General features: G+C 36.4%; 1 protein-coding gene across 1 annotated transcript in view; it reads right to left on the reverse strand.

Annotated features, from left to right (window-relative positions):
- The window catches only part of LOC145768843 (sushi, von Willebrand factor type A, EGF and pentraxin domain-containing protein 1-like), a 28674-nt gene extending 14088 nt beyond the window's left edge, over nucleotides 1-14586 (reverse strand). Inside the window, exons 1-16 of the mRNA XM_082580449.1 lie at nucleotides 14550-14586; nucleotides 13919-14070; nucleotides 13350-13519; nucleotides 12898-13069; nucleotides 12268-12432; nucleotides 11852-11944; nucleotides 9283-9465; nucleotides 8749-8860; nucleotides 7851-8002; nucleotides 7164-7333; nucleotides 6688-6859; nucleotides 5756-5884; nucleotides 5204-5299; nucleotides 4870-4989; nucleotides 2325-2420; nucleotides 1993-2112 (exon numbers count right to left, since the gene is read on the reverse strand). Of these exons, the coding sequence (XP_082436575.1) occupies nucleotides 1993-2112; nucleotides 2325-2420; nucleotides 4870-4989; nucleotides 5204-5299; nucleotides 5756-5884; nucleotides 6688-6859; nucleotides 7164-7333; nucleotides 7851-8002; nucleotides 8749-8860; nucleotides 9283-9465; nucleotides 11852-11944; nucleotides 12268-12432; nucleotides 12898-13069; nucleotides 13350-13519; nucleotides 13919-14070; nucleotides 14550-14578 (2131 nt within the window). The 5' untranslated portion in view covers nucleotides 14579-14586. The remainder of the gene's footprint in view (nucleotides 1-1992; nucleotides 2113-2324; nucleotides 2421-4869; nucleotides 4990-5203; nucleotides 5300-5755; nucleotides 5885-6687; nucleotides 6860-7163; nucleotides 7334-7850; nucleotides 8003-8748; nucleotides 8861-9282; nucleotides 9466-11851; nucleotides 11945-12267; nucleotides 12433-12897; nucleotides 13070-13349; nucleotides 13520-13918; nucleotides 14071-14549) is intronic.
- Between the last annotated feature and the right edge of the window lie 4682 nt (nucleotides 14587-19268).

Raw genomic sequence — 19268 nt, forward strand, 5'->3', positions numbered from 1 at the left:
AATTGAAAGGGCCCCAGTTCGACACCGCTCAAGAGCATATCTGCTTGTGTCTTTGGCAGGACACTTAAAGGCATGCTTGAAGGTGGACACTAGGGTGGCTCGTTTTTGAACTTTTTTGTTTAATTGTCTCGGGGTAGTGGGGAAATGGTGCCAATGAGTGAGAAAACGCTCATGACAAAATTTGAGGTTCGTAAAAAATTGTCTTCAGCCTCCTCATGGGGCCCAAAAATCGAAAAATGGGGTCAAAAACGCATTTTTTTTCAAAAATATTTTTAGTTTGGGTAGATACAATATTGTTTAGATATATCTAATTAGCCTAAGAAAAAAAATTGGAGTCATTTGAACTATTCCTTCAGCTTCCTCACAGCTTCTGAAAATTTCCATTTTGCTGAAAATTTCGCATTTTTGTGGGTGGTTACATGATACATAATTGCGTTAGACATTTTGCCAGCTATAAAACGTCATTGCATTTCTCTTTATAGACCTGCCCTGAGCTGTTGCGTCATTTTTTAATGAAATTGGGTTAATTTGGTAGGAAAAAGTGACGTCTTTTATTTGAATTTACGTCACTGACGAAGTTTGTAGTTATGTAACCACAAATAAAAATGCGAAATTTTCAGCAAAATGAAAATTTTCAAAAGCTGTGAAGAAGCTGAAGGAATAGTTCAAATGACTTCAATTTTTTTTTTTAGGTTATTTAGATATATCTAAACAATAATGTAACTACCAAACTAAAAATATTTTTGAAAAAAAGTGCAATTCTGACCCCATTTTTCGATTTTTGGGCCCCATGAGGAGGCTGAAGACAATTTGTTACGAATCTCAAATTTTGTCATGATTGTTTTCTCACTCATTGGCACAATTTCCCCACTACCCCGAGAGAATTTTAAAAAAAAGTTCAAAAACGAGCCACCCTAGTGGACACGTAAATTGGCTTCCTTTCCTTTCCGTCCACTTAATTTACATCTTCCACCACCAGGCGTGAGCCTGGTTATGATAAACAAACAAAAACAGTCATTTAGAAATTACCAAATTCATGCTGTTCAGGAGACCGCTACTATGAAATCAGAAGTATTGCACACGACCTTCAAGAAGATAATGAAACCAAATGGACCAAAAACATCATTTTGATGTGTTTTGTTGTTGTTAACACGTTGATATATAATTTGTGACTAAAGTTATCTTTTCTGAGGTTGTGGATGAAGATTAAATGAAAATTGTTGCAAACAAGCATTTGATTTATTTTACACGCCCCGCTCAAGCTCAAGCGCCGCTGGTTCGACTCTCGAGTGTGCGCTTGAGCAACGCATTTCAAGACTGGTGTCCATTCAGCGGCACCTAGTGAATGGAATATTTCCCCGGCAATAACACTTCAACAATTGGAAAACTTCACTCTGACAATCTTGATAACCGGCCCTGCGTCAAGAGCCTCTATAAGTATGCGAAACTACCAGGAATAACCTATCAAGGATTTTTCAGTCCGAGGATAAAGATTCAAAACTAAAACCAAAACCATTATATCCTGAATAGTAACTGCATTGAACTAGCTTGTTTGTACTGTAGCTAATTTATTGAGGCGAATTATCAAGCCAGATACTGATATAGGCTTATTGTAAGAAAATTATTTTCAGTAAAGATGGAGGTTTATATCATACAAATATCAATACACTCGGTGTAGAGCAAATTGTAAAGTTGAATAAACTTGACAAAGAATTATCGATTATTGTTATGAGTTGAACTTTTATGACGATGTTTGTTTTTCGTTCCTTTTCTACTTCATTTCACTTCCATTTAAATAAGCTGAATACAATATTGTTACATCAAACTCGACATTTAATAATCTGACTGATTCAAAAGATTTGAATTGCTGTAAAAATACAAAATTATAACCAATACAACCTACAGCTAGGATTACAATCTTTATTTGGTTTACCTTTAAACCTAAAATAAAATAGATGAAGGAAAATATAATAAACTATAGTTATCTCTTACCTTCGTTGCAATAATATATACACTGAGCACCCACAGAATAACGTCCATTAAGGGGTGCGATTCCGGGGCAGATTACAACTCCGTTCACTGGTTCGTTTGGAAGAGCACAGGTGGGGGGAGCTTTACATAAGTACAAATATTACCATTAGCAATATAAACTAAGCAGCAATACTTGTGGTTATTTGCGTAGGTTAATATTACACGTTACACCTTCCTCAAGTAATTGTTAGATTTTCCTGGCACAAATTTTCGTGGCGTAAAGTAGACTTTCGGTTAAAATACTTTTTGTTGGCAAAAATATGTGCAGTAGGCCTACACGTATGAATGCTCACGTGTGCAGATTGGAGGTTGTGGCTGGAAAGATGCTTCACCGGTACCCTCAGTATCTGGCCTGCAAACCGTTGTTTCTGGTCCATCCAGAGTGTGCCCTAAAGAATAAATTAATTGCTTGAATATACACTAGCCAAAATCATTAGTGCTTAAGATTTATACAGTACAACGAAAGACTTTTGCAAAAAGTTGTTACATTTAAATCCTGGGTAGCAACTGCAATGAACTCATTTGTGCTTCAACAGATTTATCGAAAAGACATTATCTAGCCAGACATTGATGTGCAGTAAAAAATCGTATTTAGTAAAAGCATAGGTATCTTACAAATATCTATACGTGACTGGATGTAGAATAAATTATGATAGTTAAATGCGCCTAAGATAAAATTATCAATTACACTGGTCAACACAAGTTTTCGTGCATGGACTTTTTCAATGGATTTAGAATAATTTGGGGGCGTGGAGTCCAAATCTGATGTTAGTTTTTGCTCATCACATCACGTTTTTGAGATCTGAAAACTTTTTTATAGTTGATATTTTTTACCGATTCAAGTTATAAATTTTATGTTGCTTTTAAGCACCCATACATCGAATAGTGTTTGCAGTGAGAGGAAGCTATTCCCTTAAGAATGCCTTTCCAAAACTACTTTTGTGATTGCATCTTTTTCGGTCATTATTGACTGCAGTATGCAAACACTAAATAAATGAAATATATTTGACAAAGTACAATTGGAGGATTGTGCTCATCATTGGTAAGGCAGCACTGAAAAGCTGATTTTTTTTAGTTATGTGTCTTTCTGACAGAATTGAATTTGCAGATTTAAACTAAACATATGCAAGAAAAAGTAAAACTCTCACTTAAAAACGGTTTGTATAGTGCTGTAAAAACCAAAGCATATCTTGGTACAAACACACGCAGCCATGTTAAGATACCAAATATTTCCTTTTTGAAGCTGACCTCTTATGAACTGCATAAGGGACATCTATCATCGAACCCCAGCATTAATTCGCCATCATGTTGGAATTTCATCGACGTTCGCAACATTTTTCCATCACTTTGATGCCCTGATGGAAACGCTTGCCCTGCTTCTCATTTACGTCGCCAAGGTTCTCTGGAAACTCACTCAAGCAACTGCGCGAGTAATGAACTTTAATGCTCATGCCACTCCCAAGTTCGTGCAGGTTGGTGAGAAGCTCCTGAACCATCTCTATGTAATTGTCAGTTTTTTTTTATTCCAAGGAAGTTATAAACCACATCAGCAAATGCATTTCAAGGTCGAGCCTCGGTGGTGGCTATGGTAGTCACGAAGTGTTGGTCTTTAAGTAACGTTCTTATTTGAAGCCCATCAAATATCTCTGCTTTTTTCTTCTGATAGGTAAGGCCAAGAAATTTTCAGCATGTAGTCTAAACAGTCCACAGAACGATCAAGCGCTTTGACAGACTGCTTTATTAGTCCAAGTTTGATGTGCAATGGTGGTAGTAATCTTTTTCCAATCAACCAGAGGATTGTTTATGATATTCTAATCTTGAGATTTCATCTTATTTCTTAGTTGCCATTATTTTCTGTCCAATGTTCTTCGTTGGCTCTATTATCCCACTAGCATAAAAGGCAAGAATACTTAATGTGACCTCCTTGTTGTCACAATAGAAAATTCACCATTTTAAGCTCCACTGAGATCAACTAATAGTTATTGCAGTTTGTTAATCTTTCTAGCAAAACTTTGATGTTTGTATAATTCTCTTTCAGGAAGACAGAGTGTCCTATAGGCTAAGTATGGATCCAAAAATTTTCCCATAATGGAGAAAGACACATTTTAGGCTTCTTTTTAAGCTATGAATAACAAGTTTCCAGTCCCTTGAATGATATGCAGCATGCAGGTTAACCTATAGAAAAAAGAAGCCCCTCAACATCTGTGCAGTAAACAATTTGGCCGTCCGAGTGGAAGCACTCTCTCAATTTGGCCTCTCTGTCCCAATAAAATGAAGCGCTTGTACCGGTTTTGAGAAGATGCTTCTCCTCTAGCCTGGAAAGCTTTGAAGCTGCTTTTGTGCGTGATTGTGTGGTGTCAAACTCGTGAGTGAATGAGCAGTTTTTATGTGATTCGTCATTATAGAACATGCATAATTGCATATAGTAAAAAAACGTGATGTAATAGAGGAAATCTGAGCCCAGATTCAGTTTCAGCACTCCAAGAATTACCCTAAATCAGTTCTCAAAGTCCATGCAAGAAAAAAAAGTTTTTTGTGCTGTTAACCAGTGGTATTGTAATGAGTCGGACTTTTATGAAAACACATGTTTTTTTTTTTCTTTTCCTTCTTCATTCCCAGCCATTTAATGCGCTGAAATAGCCAATAGGCTTAAAATGATATTGTTACAACAAAGTTACATTTGATACTTTGGCTAATTCAAATAATTTGAAATGTTGTAAAAATACAAATTTATTACCAACACAACCTACAGATAGACCTACTCTCTTTCTTTCCCTTATGTTTAAAGTTCAAATAGTTGAAAGAAAAATATCATCGGTTATATTTCCTTTCACTTACCTTCGTTGCAGGTATATTCGCACACAGAACCCAAAGGATAACCTTCGTTAGCGGGTACTGAGTTGAGACAGCTCACTTCTCCATTCTCAGGCTGGTTTGGAGGCGCGCAGGTAGGTGGTGCTTCACATAATTACAAATATTACCATTAACAACATAAACCAAGCAGCGATATTTTTGCTTATGGCGAATATTTATATGATCACAAAATCTTTCTTCAAGCATTTGTCAGAGTTCAGTGGCATAGTTTCTTGAACTTTAAGCAAATATTTAGAGAACGTGTGTTCTGATAGCAAAACATATAGGCTATGGTAAGCCTACAAGTATGAATAATTACGTGTGCAGATCGGAGGTTCTGGTTCGAAAAATGCTTCTCTTTTACCATCAACAGATTCAGTGCAAGTCGTAGTGTCTGGTCCATCCAGAGTGTATGCTAAAGAATACATTAAATACATTACAATACATTAATATTCTAAGTGGAAAGCGATAATGCGGTATTTTAGACTTATTCAATGACAAAGGATGCGGCTGTGCAAAGTAGCTTCACAAGATTGCCCAATGTTTGGCAATGAATATCAGTGTAAGAAGGAATCAATTTGGCTAAAATTTATTCTTAACTAAGTCAGACGATTGATTGGACCGAAACGAGTGATTGGACCTATAATTTTTTTTCCATTTTTCTTCATCTAAAACATTACCGAGTTCCTATTATTCACGAGATCACTAGTATGAAATCAAAAACTACTTGATCTTCACAATTTAAAATGCCGCAAAAATAGCACAATTTTAAACAACACAACCTACTGCTAGGAATGCTCTCTTTTTTTATTTTTGAACTTATCATAAAATAAAATAAAATTAATCATCAGCTATAGTTCCATTCTCTTACCTCCAAAGCAGGAATATTCGCAAACAGACCCCAAAGGATAACCTTCATTCGGGAGTAGTTCATTAGCACAGATCACATCTCCATTTTCAGGCTTGTTTGGAGCTGGGCAAGTGGGAGGTACCTCACCACCTAATTAAAAATGTTCATCGTAAGCAGCATGAACGGGGTAGCAGCATTTGTACAAACAAATATAGAAACAGAAAAGGCGTGGAGATAGTTAGTAGAAAAAAAGACGAATGTAAACCTGCAAAAAGATTTACGTTTGGCTTAGCATGGCTTCAAGATGATTTGTGAGTGACATACAGATCTCGGTTACATACCTGGATAAATATAAAAGAGGTGAACTCCACCAGGAAAATAGGGTTATAGGCAAATTGTTCGTAAGCAATTGTTCGTAAAGCAATTGTTCGTAAGCAATTGTTCGAAAAACAATTGTTCGTAAACTGTTTTTCGTAAAATAAATCCCGTAAAACAATTTTTCGTAAAGCATTTCTTCGTATACATCAAATTTCAACTGCATGCACGAAAAAATTCTTTAGGAAGAGTTATTTACGAAGAATTAATTTTACGAACAATTGCTTTACGAACAATTGCTTACGAAGAATTGCTTGACGAACAATTGCTTACGAACAATTTGTCGGACACAGGAAAATAGTTTTTCGGCAGTCGTATGTAGTAAGGCTTGACAGCGATAGACACGTTTTGCGCTCATTAGACTAGGAAAATCAGTATCTCATCACTAATTCATGCTTACTGACAGCACAGATCTACAATCCCAAAGTCATGCCACAAAGTTATCGAACATTACTTGTGCCAGTCAATCGCTGTTTTATGTATAGTAAGTTGTAGTCAACCTTGTGCTGACACCAGGAAAATTGCTTCTTCTAAACAAAAAGCTCAGTGTTGTGCGTTAGATTAATATTGTTACCTACCTGGGCATTTTCTTGGCTCGCAAATATTTGAACCCAATGTACCAGCTAAAGATTCGCTCAGTTCTTGAAAACCTCTTTCGAGGATTATAAGTTGGTCTGGTGAACCGGCAATCGCGTTAAGTTGTGGGATGTCCAAAGCGTTATTTACTGCTTGAATTCCAATTGCATAAGTCTGAAAATTTGTAATAAAAATATATCATTTTTATAGTCTTCATAGTACTGTAATGTTGGATTTTCAAATGAACATTCCAAGCACAGTTCAATGACAAATCCGATACTTTAAACTTTTGTTTCTACCGGCCGAATTGAACAATATTTTATGTTGCAAAAACCATTAAATTGAAAAAGAAAATAAATCAAAAGTTCTTTTAAAGCCAAATCTACCCTCATTATGTTCATAAACAATAATTTGAAGAATTAGCATCAATCATCACCAATGAAACTATCTCTAAAATAGCTAAAAAAAAATCACTTACCAGGATTCCATCATCTCTTAAACCTTGAGACTGTTGGACTACAAGTCTTCCATCCTGAGCCCTTCCGTCGGTGATAACTAAAATCACATTTGAAGCCTTTGGGCGATCTCCGTTTTGGGCTCTAAACATAACATTCCTGGCGTATCGAAGAGCATTGCCAGTCTTGGTACCTATAATGTAACAATAGAGAAATAAAACAGAATAACCTTAGCGGGTTTAACATACATTTTTACACACAAAAATATAACATAAATAAAATGAACTCAAACGTTTTCGACACGTACGTGTAACGTGTAATGTAACATTAATGTAACAATAGCAGGTCTTTCCAAAGCATCTAGAAATTATACACTGGCTTTGCTTCATGTCATGTTAACCTGTCGCATCTGCTATTGCAGATTAATCTTTTTAGTTTTAAACTCATCATCAAAGCTTAACTTTAGTCTATTATTGTTACAAAACGTATCATAAAATTTTGGTGGGTTATCTTTTTGAAATTTCAACTGTTACAAATTCAAAAAATTTTTTATTGCATATTTTATTTGAATAAGCCTACATGCGTCTACATGCAAACGATCTTTTATTCTATCAGGTCGAAATCGTGGTTTAGCTTTGCAGGATTAATTTACTTGAATGAAAATGAATTTATTTCCAATACAATTTATCAAATAATCAATAATACATTACCTACACCGTTGTAGGGAATTTGTTCTACAGCATTTATCAAACCATCCCTGTCATTGGCATAATCTTTGAGAAAAATTCTCGAGTTCTCATCGACAACTTCATTGTAGCGGAACACACCGATGTTGGCAGCATCCGGACGAATATTTAACTTGCTGCAGAAAACATAAGAAGGTTGGAATGTAAATATGGAGCTGCAGAAATCATTTCGAGGTAATAATTTGTTTAATTCCGATGAAACTTAATTCGTAAGGAAACAAAACGAAAACTAAATAAATAATTTTACATCCATTATACATTGAAAAGACAAATATGGAAAAACGCTAAATAAAGTATTTTGATACCAAATAGTATACTGTACTGTAAAATTAATGCACAGCTAGAGCTTCCGATTTTGTGGCTTCATCACTTTTGTCTGACTTTGATGATATTCTGGTTTTCTACATAAACATAGCGGTGGGATGGCGCAACGGATAAGGCGCTCGCTTTCCAATCATGCAATCCTGCTTCGACTCCCGGCTTAAGCTGGTTGTTGAAAAACACCGCTCACCTCTACCAAGGGTGTAATAAATTGGGTGAGCGTAGTTGCTGAAGGAAAGGCGGCCGAGAGGAAGGAACTTGCCACCCTACTCGCGTTAGTGCAGAAGGCTTAGTATAATGATAACCTTATCTTCTCATCCCCCGATGCTTGGATCAAGTAAGGGACTCACCTTTACATAGACTAGTCACTATACAATTACAAAAATCATTTTTTGTTAAGATCAATTTGACGCCTGTAGACGTAGAATCAGTGTATAGAATAACTGTTCTGCTGACTGAGTATTGACGGGAAATCTTTACGACTATCTTTAGGTAGAATTACTCTTTGCTGAAGTAAGAAGTAAACAGTAGCCACATTGACCTGATGAAGGTGGTGGTGAACTGAATCATTACTTCCCAATTTGGTGTTGAAATTGAGGAGGAAGAGTCAAGAACAATAACCAAATCAATCAAAGCATCAGGAGAACAACTCTCTGCAAAAAAAATGGTTCAAGAGACGAGACTAAAACAAGGCAGCATCGCTTACAGTCTACTTATGAAAATCTCTTGAACTTTGTCAACACAGTTTCCAAGCAAACTTATTGTTGACACCTAATGGTTTAATTGGATTATTTTTGTGATTGCAAGCATGGCTGCATATTTGGAGTTGGAGATATTTTGGCTTGTTCAGAATCGGAGTTTCTCAATTATAAAACCACAGTCGAAGTCGGCCAATTTAAAACCGAGGAGTGAAGTCATAGTCTATATTTTTGCCCGACTCCACAGCCCTGGTTGTTAAAAGTGAAGTTCCCTTTGTAGAAACATACAACAAGATTTTATGTAACATTTTAGGTAAAAATAACAGAATACTAAACTGAAAAAAAAGAAATTTAATACAGAGGTAAGATGTTCTCACCAACACAGCAAGGATTTTCATTTGTCCATGTTTTGTTGGTTAAACATTCCGTTTCCGTTATATGAGGAGGATGAAGGCTGTATCCTTCATCACAGGCAAACTCGCAGATAGATCCAACGTATTCGCCTTTTGAACATGTAATTTTCCCATTCTCGATGTCGTCCAATGGCTCGCATGGTTCGGCTAAAACATCATTTATACTTTAGCCGAAGTAGAAATCAAATTAAAACTAACACATGTGAAAATCGTGTTATCAGATGCAGTTGTGTCGCTGTGTATTCGCACATACTCAGGGCTGTCGCATGCATCAGCCGAACTCCGCAGCCACCTAGCGGGCAGCCTTCATGAGGGCGCAGAACGTTCTTCTTTCTTGCAGTGCAACATATTTGAAGTTTTGCTTTTGTATAAAGATGATGTTGTATATGGAATATTGTCTAAAGAAGTGTAGGCCTATACTTGGACGAAACAAGACAAGGTGTGTTTTTCAACCATTGCAATAACGTGTGCACTCTCAAATTGCTATAGCGTATGACACTTAGATGAATATCTTCGAAAATGCAAGTTTGGTAGGCTCATCTGGACACAGTAGCGATGACAATGTGGTTCAGGGGTACTTTTGTACAACAGGCCCAGTATGATTTCAGAGGCCCATAACATTTCCAAAGGACCAAAAGCTTAAAGAAACTAACTTGTATTTTGGGATTTAATTATTTGTCGTAGAAGTGTTTTGACTTTGGCTCGAGGATCTCATTGTTCATGGCCATCATCATCGTCATCATCGTCATAATCATTTTCAACTTGTGAAAACCCATTGTTGAGCAAAGTTCTTCCTCTTTTCTTACCAATCCAGTCGATCGTGTGTTTTTATGTACCAGTTTGTTGTTCCACATTCTTTGTCAATCTCGTTTCACCATCTCATTTTTAGCTTTCCTCGTTTACGTTTGTTTTCCTAGGTTGTCCAATCTGTTAATTTGTTAGTCCATTGTTGTCCTGATGTCTTTCTATATCACCTGCCTATGACCATTTGCTACCGGCCTCAAATTATCTTCTCAGTGGCCCTGTCTGGACATAAGGTTTGCATTTGCAATCATCAAATTCAAATTTGTGGTGCGTTTGCTTATTGGTATGTTGTTATTTTTGAAGTAGACTTCGCAAGTAAAAAAGGTTGATGCTTATGGTAGCTACGATGAGGACTACTGAAAGAACAGGTCTGGCCAAGTGCCAAGGCATAATTCCGGCAAACTTTAAAAAAAGTAAAGCAACTAAAAAAAGTTTTTAGAAGAAAATTAAGTGTTTGTTTTATAAGGAAACATACTTCAGCTTTTCAAGTCCAACAATAAGATATTTATAAAATTATCTGGTGTCTTTCAAAAAGTATCTAGATACTTATCTAAAACGATCCTGGTCCAAACGTAGCCTAGGCTACTCATTGGACCACCCATATCAACGATAGTGGCTACGGTATCCATCTAGCCTGATTATGCTTCTGCGTTCAACATGGCACATTGGCAACAAAATTTGCAAGTAAAAAAGTAAGCTAAAATGAAATTTTGGCATAAGCTGAGCTGTAACCTATCTAGCATTGTGCAAATTTGGACGAGTAGTTTATTTGTAGTTTAAATCGACTGCAAAGTAATTTAATCAACAGGAATTTGAGTTCCAGAAAACGGAATAATTTATAACTTTTGCTGTTCACTTAGTGTACTAAAGAAACATGTTGAGCAATGTGGCACAGTAATGAAGCTTGTCGATGATACCAAAGGCCTTGCACCCACCAGCCCTGCACACAATTATATACTTCATTGCATTACTTCGTTGGATATTTGTGCGAGCTGGTTTCTATGACTTTTTACAGATGAAATTGTGCAAAATGACTAACGGGTGAACAATGGAAACTTATTTTCTTGGTCTTTATAAAAGATGTTTGAGTGTGTATTCGATAGAGAAAAAGTATTAGAATAGATGAATCAATAACAGAGCCAGCGTGGAAAAAGAGGAAAACAAGAAGGCTCAGCTGAATATGTGGATTGTTTTGCCAATCTCTTATGCCTTGAGTCTCTCAGGTATTAAAGAAAAAACTATATAAAGACAAACTTAACAAAAACAATCCAATGGAAAAGTAGAAATGCTTATCTCCTAACCATACAAAAGTAAAATGTGAAACAGATATTCGTATGGAACCGTTGCTACTTGATTCATGACAAACAAGTATTTTGCAATGAACCAATACACTGACAAGACATTTGCAGCAGAAAAAGCACCTTTGGTGAGTTAGGTAGGCTACTATATCCAGCCACAGATATTTTAGCAATGTGTTGCGTGTTCATGCTGCTAATGTTGCCAGAAATTATTTGTCTGCATAGCCGAGTGGTGAGAGCCCTGGTAAGGCATTCAAAAATGGATCTGGATGCAAAAATAAAAGTATAAAATGCTTTAGTGAATTCAGTTTATTCTAATGTTATTTAAAAACTTTTCGTAACCAGCTTTTCAATTGACGAAGAAAGCAATGGGTCTATCAGGTATTGAAGAAAGTTAAGCAATTAGTAACAATTATCGAACCAATACTCACGTATGCATTCAGGGGGCGACGGGTTGAAAGACGCAATAAAGCCACCTTCATCTCTGCTACATGTTGTGATGGTTGATCCACTTAGAGTAAATCCTGCGGAGATGATTAGGAACTTGTGTAATAAGTGTATGAGCAGCTGAAGATTGGTATTAAAAATGTGATAGGCTACATTTTATAAATAAGCTTATAAATTCATATAAGCCACATAAATGCAAACTGCGAAACTTTTATTTTACCTTACAAAAACAATAAACACGGTTTAAAGCTTTATTTTTTAGTTGAGAGTTTTTTAAGCAAATGCACTTGGACGATCCTAGAAAATGTGATATTAAACCTTTCAAAACAACTTTTAACACATTTTCCTGTTACACACAACAAAGCCAAATTTTCATAAAAAACTGTGTTTCAAATCTAACCTTCATTACAACCATAATCGCATGTTGAACCAATTATGAAATTGTCATCGAGATCACTGCCGCAAAGAACGTATCCATTGTTTGGATAATCAGGATCGCTACAAGTGGGCGGTGCAGTGGTTTCTTCCATATCTCTTGGCGTTGGTCTCACGGTAGTACCAACATCTATCGCAAAATGTAGTGTACATCAATGATATAAGTAGGAATGTCGCCAATGCTTATCTAAGTGTGGTGAACTTTTATCAAAGATGAAAAGTTTGTTTTGGTTAAGAAATAATTTTATATTGGCTGACATTTTCACTATTTTCATTATTATTAAACAAACTTCATCCGCCCCAACTCATTTGTTAAAGATAGTTTTCCGGCAGTCGTGTGTAGCAAGACTTGACAGCGACAGACACGTTTTCTGCTCATTACACTGGGAAAATCAGTACCGCACCACTAATTCATGCCTAGGGACAGCACACATCTACAATCCCTAAGTCATAACACAGAGTTGTCGAACTTTGTTTTTGCCAGTCAAACGCTGATCTATGTACAGTGAGTAGTCAACCTTGTCCTGACACCAGGAAGATCGCTTCTTCTAAACAAACGATCAGTGTTGTGTGTTGGATTAATACTATTACCTACCTGGGCATTTTTGTGGCTCGCAAATATTTGAACCCAATGTGCCAGCCAAAGATTCGCTCAGTTCTTGAAAACCTCTTTCGAGGATTATAAGTTGGTCTGGTGAACCGGCAATCGCGTTAAGTTGTGGGATGTCCAAAGCGTTATTTACTGCTTGAATTCCAATTGCATAAGTCTGAAAATTTGTAATAAAAATATATCATTCTTACAGTGTTCATAGTAATGCTGGATTTTCAAACAAACATTCCAAGCACTATTCAATGACAAATCCGATATTTCAAACTTATGTTTTTACTTGTCAGTCTGAACAATATTTTATATTAACAAAGCGATTAAATTGAAAACGAAAATAAATCCAAACTTCTTTTTAAACCAAATCTGCCCTCCTTATATTCATAAACAATAATTTGAAGAATTAGCATCTCTCATATAATTGATAAGAAATGATTACTTACCAGGATTCCATCATCTCTCAAAGCTTGAGATTGTTGAACCACAAGTCTGTCATCCTGAGCCCTTCCATCGGTGATAACTAAAATCACATTTGAAGCCTTTGGGCGATCTCCGTTTTGGGTTCTAAACATAACATTCCTGGCGTATCGAAGAGCATTGCCCGTCTTGGTACCTATAAAGGAAAAATAATAAGGCAATCAGAAGATTGCAGTCTTTTCAAAGCATCAAGAAATTCTACAATGGCTTTGTTTCATGTTATGTTAACCTATTGTACCTGCTATTGCAAAGTAATCTTTTTAGGTTTGAAATTATGAAAGCCTATCTTTAGTCTACTATTGTTACAAAAAGTATCAAAAAATTTTAGTCGGAATTATAGTTTTGAAATTTCAACTGTTACAAATTGATAATTTTTTTTATATTTTATATTCTATTTGAATACATCTACCTGCAGATGCTCTTTCATGGTATCAGGTCGAAATCGAATTTTAGTTTTGCAGGATTACTGTAATTTACCTGAGTGAAAATTAATTTATTTCCAATACAATTAATCAAGTAATCAATAATACATTACCTACACCGTTGTAGGGAATTTGTTCTACAGCATTTATCAAACCATCCCTGTCATTGGCATAATCTTTGAGAAATATTCTCGATTCCTCATCGACAACTTCATTGTAGCGGAACACACCGATGTTGGCAGCATCCGGACGAATATTTAACTTGCTACAAAAAAGCATAAAAAGGTTGGAACCGAAAAAGAAATATGGAACTGCAGAAATCATTCCAAGGTAACAATTTGTTTATTTCCGATGAAATTTAATTTGTAACGAAACAAAACAAAAATTAAATAAATAATTTAACATCCATTTTTCATTGAAAAAGAAATATGGAAAAACGCAAAATAAAGTATTTGATTACCAAATAGTCTACTGTACTGCAAAATTATTCCACAGAGGCGTTATCACTTTCGTATAATTTTCATGACATTTTGGTCTGCTACATAGATTAGTCAGTAGTCACTATCCAATTAGGAAAATCAGTTTTTCTTACGATCAATTTGACGTCTGTAGACGTAGAATCAGTGTATAGAATAACTGTTCTTCTGACTGAGTATTGATGGTACATCCTTGTGACCATTTTTAGGTAGAATTACTTTTTGCTGAAGTTTCGGAAAAACAAACTTAAACAACAGCCACATTAACCTGATGAAGTTTGTGGTGAACTGAATCATTACTTCCCAATTTGGTGTTGAAATTGAAGAAGAGGAGTCAAGAACAATAACCAAATCAATCAAAGCATCAGGAGAACAACTCTCTGCATAAAAAAATGGCTCAAGAGACAAGATTAAACAAGGCAGCATTGCTTACAGTCTACTTATGAAAATCTCTTGAACTTTGTCAACACAGCTGCCAAAGCAAGCTTATTGTTGCCTTGTAATGGTTTCATTGGATTATTTTTTGATTGCAAGCATGGCTGCATATTTGGTGTTGTGGGGGATTTTGGTGTGTCCAGATTCGGAGTTGCCCAGTTATAAAGCGAGGATTAGGAATCGTATAAATTTTTCCCGATTCCAAAGCTTTATCAGAGCTATGGAGTTGCAAGGACTTTACGTGTCCACAGTATGAGTAGGCCAATTATAAACCGAGAATTCGGAGTTATATATTTTTGCCCGACTTCACAGCCCTGGTTGTTAAAAGTGAAGTTCCCTTTGTAGAAACATACAACAAGATTTTATGTAACAGTTTATGTAGAAATAACAGAGTACCAAACCGAAAAAAAACACATTTAGTATAGAGGTAAAATGTTCTCACCAACACAGCAAGGATTTTCATTTGTCCATGTTTTGTTGGTTAAACATTCCGTTTCCGTTATATGAGGAGGATGAAGGCTGTATCCGTCATTACAGGCAAACTCGCATACAGATCCAACGTATTCGCCATTCGAACATGAAATTTTCCCATTCTCGATGTCGTCCAATGGCTCGCATGGTTCGGCTACAACATCATTTATACTTTAGCCGAAGTAGAAATCACATTTAAACTAACACATGTAAAAATCGTGTTATTAAATGCAGTTGTGTAGCTGTGTATTGGCACATATTCATGGCCGTCGCATGCATTAGGGTAGGCAAACTAGCAGCCACCAAGGGCGCAGAACGTTCTTCTTTCTTGCAGTGCAACTTATTTTTCTTGGTATAAAGATGATGTTGAATATCGAATATTGTCTCACGAAGTGTAGATCTATACTTTAATGAAACAAGACAAGGTATGTTTTTCAACCATTGAAATAACCTGTAGGCTACAAATTTTGTACACTTTAGCCAGAATAATTGCTAATGTACTATAGTGTATACAACGCTTGGATGAATATCTTCGAAAATGCAAGTTTGATGGGCTCATCTGGACACAGTAGCGATGACAAGGGGGTTCAGGTGGTACTAAAGCCGATGAAGCTGCCCGCTGAAGACCAATCCATCAGTACGGCTGCCTGGACGGACGACCAATGGACCTCGGAGTGGAAAAAGAACTCATAAACTCATCAAAGTTTCATCTCCGATACCGACCTCCATCCAACCGGAATTATTTTGCTAAAGAAGGCTCAATCGCCTGCGTACTGGCGTCGGACTATTTCGCTCCAACATGCACAAATGGGAATGGCTCCATCCACGATCTGTGAGTTTGGCAAGAAGGACCAAACCGCAGACCACACCATCTGCAACTGCACCATTTACCATGCGCCAAATGGTGTGAATGGTCTGCGTAAACTAGATGGCGAACCTATTTAGTGGCTGCTTGAAACCTTCCCCAACATCTAGACCGAGGGTGTGAGAACGAAGAAAGCAATAAGTCTATCAGGTATTGAGGAATGTTAAGCAATTTTTAACAATTATCGAAGCAATACTCACGTATGCATTCAGGGGGCGAAGGGTTGAAAGACGCAGTAATGCCACCTTCATCTCTGCTACATGTTGTGATGGTTGATCCACTTAGAGTAAATCCTGCGGAAATGATTAGGAACTTGTGTAAATACGTGTATGAGCGCTGTCCTGATAGGTGTTAAAAATATGATAGGCTACATCATAACCTTCTTATATACACCAGCTTATGCACTTCTGTGACGCTTGAAAATGTGATATTAAACCTGCTTCTTGTCAAAACAACTTTAAAACACAATTTCATGCTACAACAATACCAATTTTGTTTCTTTTCTTAAAAAACATTGTTTTTCAATTTCTAACCTTCATTACAACCATAATCGCATGTTGAACCAATCAGAAACGCGACACCAAGCTCATTGCCGCAAGAAACGTATCCATTGTTTGGAGAGTCAGGATAGCTACAAGTGGGCGGTGCAGTGGTTTCTTCAATATCTCGTGGGGTTGGTCGCATGGTAGTACCAACATCTATTCCAAAATGTGATGTACATCAATGATGTAAATATTAAAGAATATCGCCAATGCTTGTCTGGGCGTGGTGAGAAATTGGCGTGGTGAAAATTGACTGTTGGTTGTAGCCTACGAAGTACGTTGTACGGTTGTACAGTACGGAAGTTAAGAAATCATCTTTTAGCCCATTGGATGACGTTGTCACTATCATTATAATTTTATTGTCTTCATTTTAATGTTGGTAACTAGATATGAACAATACCAGGTATGGATTGTGATCCATAGGCCTACATGAACTACCCTCTTCCAAATTTTAATATCATAATAATTCTATTGCTTTTAGAAATATGCTAAGTAGCCGCTACAAAAGGCCAATTGCCAATAAAACTTATTTTTAAACTATTAGAAACTTTTTTCTAACCACAAACCTTGTGCTGTTTGAAGACAAACTTGAATAGTCAGATATAGCATATAAAACGTGCAGCATTTTGCAATATGCTACTTGTACGTATAACTACGAGAAAGTATTGCATTTTATTTTGCCTTTATGTGGTTAATTATTATTTTACCACTACAATGCAGTTTGCATTAAAGTGAAAAAGTTCTCACCTAAGCAGAGAGAGTCTCTGTTGCAGAAATCTTCACCTGAGCAGCAGCACCAACATTCAGAATGGATGGGATCACCTGGGCGGCATTGGGGCCCGTTGGTGTTCTGTCAAAACGTTTCAGCATTCAAAATAAAATCAGGTGATTTTTTGTAACGTATCAGAACAACAAATGAAAAAATTAATTCAGTTTGATCAAAATATTATGGTTTAATTTATTTTAAGCTGGTTTTAGCGCAACAAATGAAATGAGAGGCAATATGGCTGCTTGCTGAAACTACACTTCATTTCTAAAGGAGCGTTCAAGTTCAAATGAAAACAAAAAAGCAAAATAAGGAAATTTCTGTGGAAACACGTCATAAATACTTTATCAAAACTTGAACTCAACTTGATGTTTTTCTACCATTAAGCTCTTACCCCCTTCAAATTGTTTCGGCAAGCTTCTGGTTGCTTACATTGTTTGAAATACAAGGTTTCTCCGTTGCGTGTCCTTACCAAGTTTTCGCAAGACAGCTGCAAATATGTTATTTGTTTGCATTAAAAAATTTAAGTTACTGGTACTACTACTTAAAAATTGAAACAAATGAAGCAACTCCTAACCCAGGGGTGTCCGAAGTTTGGCCCGCGGGCAACTACGGTTCCCGGTGCGTTTTATACGACCACGCCTATTGTTGGACAGTGTGCTATTTTTAGCCTGCAGACAAAAACAATAATGATTCAAGTAGCACCTTTTTTGAACTAACATTAGTAGCTACAGGCCTACAGCACTTGCTCGCAGACTTAAGGAAAACCCGACGAGAAAAAAGTTAGAACCATCAATCATCATTGTGTTGCAGGCTAATCGTCATAAGTCCAGCATTGTTGTATTGGATGCAGGCGGTAGCCCTGACGAAACCACAAGAGGAGAAAATATGTGGCAGAAATGAAAATGTTGCAATGGTCCCTATGGATTGACAAAGCAGGACAAAGTAAGAAATGAAATCATCAGAGAACGAACGCTGAAGAGCTGAAAGATCAACTGAGGCTGAATTTCGAAACATTTATGGGCTTTATGTTGTCTGTTCTAATCTTATATTATTTTTAACTCCGCCGGATCGATGAGCGTTTTACAAAACTAGTATGACAAAGTTTTTTGAAAATTGTAAATGGTAATGACAGATCACAACACTAGAGTAACGCATTACATTTAACGGCGTGGAACAATAATTACTTCACAAAGACTTTTTCAAATAGTTTGAAAAAATATCTTTGCATTGTTGTAAACTAAGGATTCTCAATAGAGCAAAAATGGTAAAAACCTTTTCTGTAGACCAAAAATGAATTTGACTTACAGCATTTGGTGGGCAAGTTCTTAACCCTCCGTTGAACCCGGCATTGCACTCTTCATTGCTGGGCGCATTGGCGCATTCGAAGCAAACAAGAGCTGTACAATATAACACAATGTTAATTTGAACATATCAATATTAATACAAACATTCATTTAGATTTTATTATATTTAACCGCCATCTCCGCTTAAAGCAGATTGCACATCGACATGGGTTATCTGTTTCCATGAGTCACGGTTTTTAGCTAGGTCGCCCAGAGTCGTCAAATTGAGTTCAGATCATGCCTGCAGGTTGTCATGTCATCTCCTTGGTGGTCTTCCTTTTTCTCTCTTTCCTTAGATTTTAAAGCACATAAAATCTCTCACTTTAGACTGAAAAACCTTCTTTTCGATACTTTCTTGGTGATGGCAAAATTTGTGTTGTCTTGCTACAATCGATATTTTGAAAGATTTTATTTCTTCTCATGTTTTCTAGTGCAAAGTGTTGTAAAACAAAAATTATAAAAATGTTATAAATAGGGTACGGTAAGCAAACCTGCTCTTATACACTTAATAACAATTCACATTTCTCTACAATTTTTTTTACTTCAATCTGTAATGACCAAA

This window comes from Aplidium turbinatum, chromosome 4 (genome assembly GCF_918807975.1).
Source record: "Aplidium turbinatum chromosome 4, kaAplTurb1.1, whole genome shotgun sequence".
Lineage (NCBI taxonomy): Eukaryota > Metazoa > Chordata > Ascidiacea > Aplousobranchia > Polyclinidae > Aplidium > Aplidium turbinatum.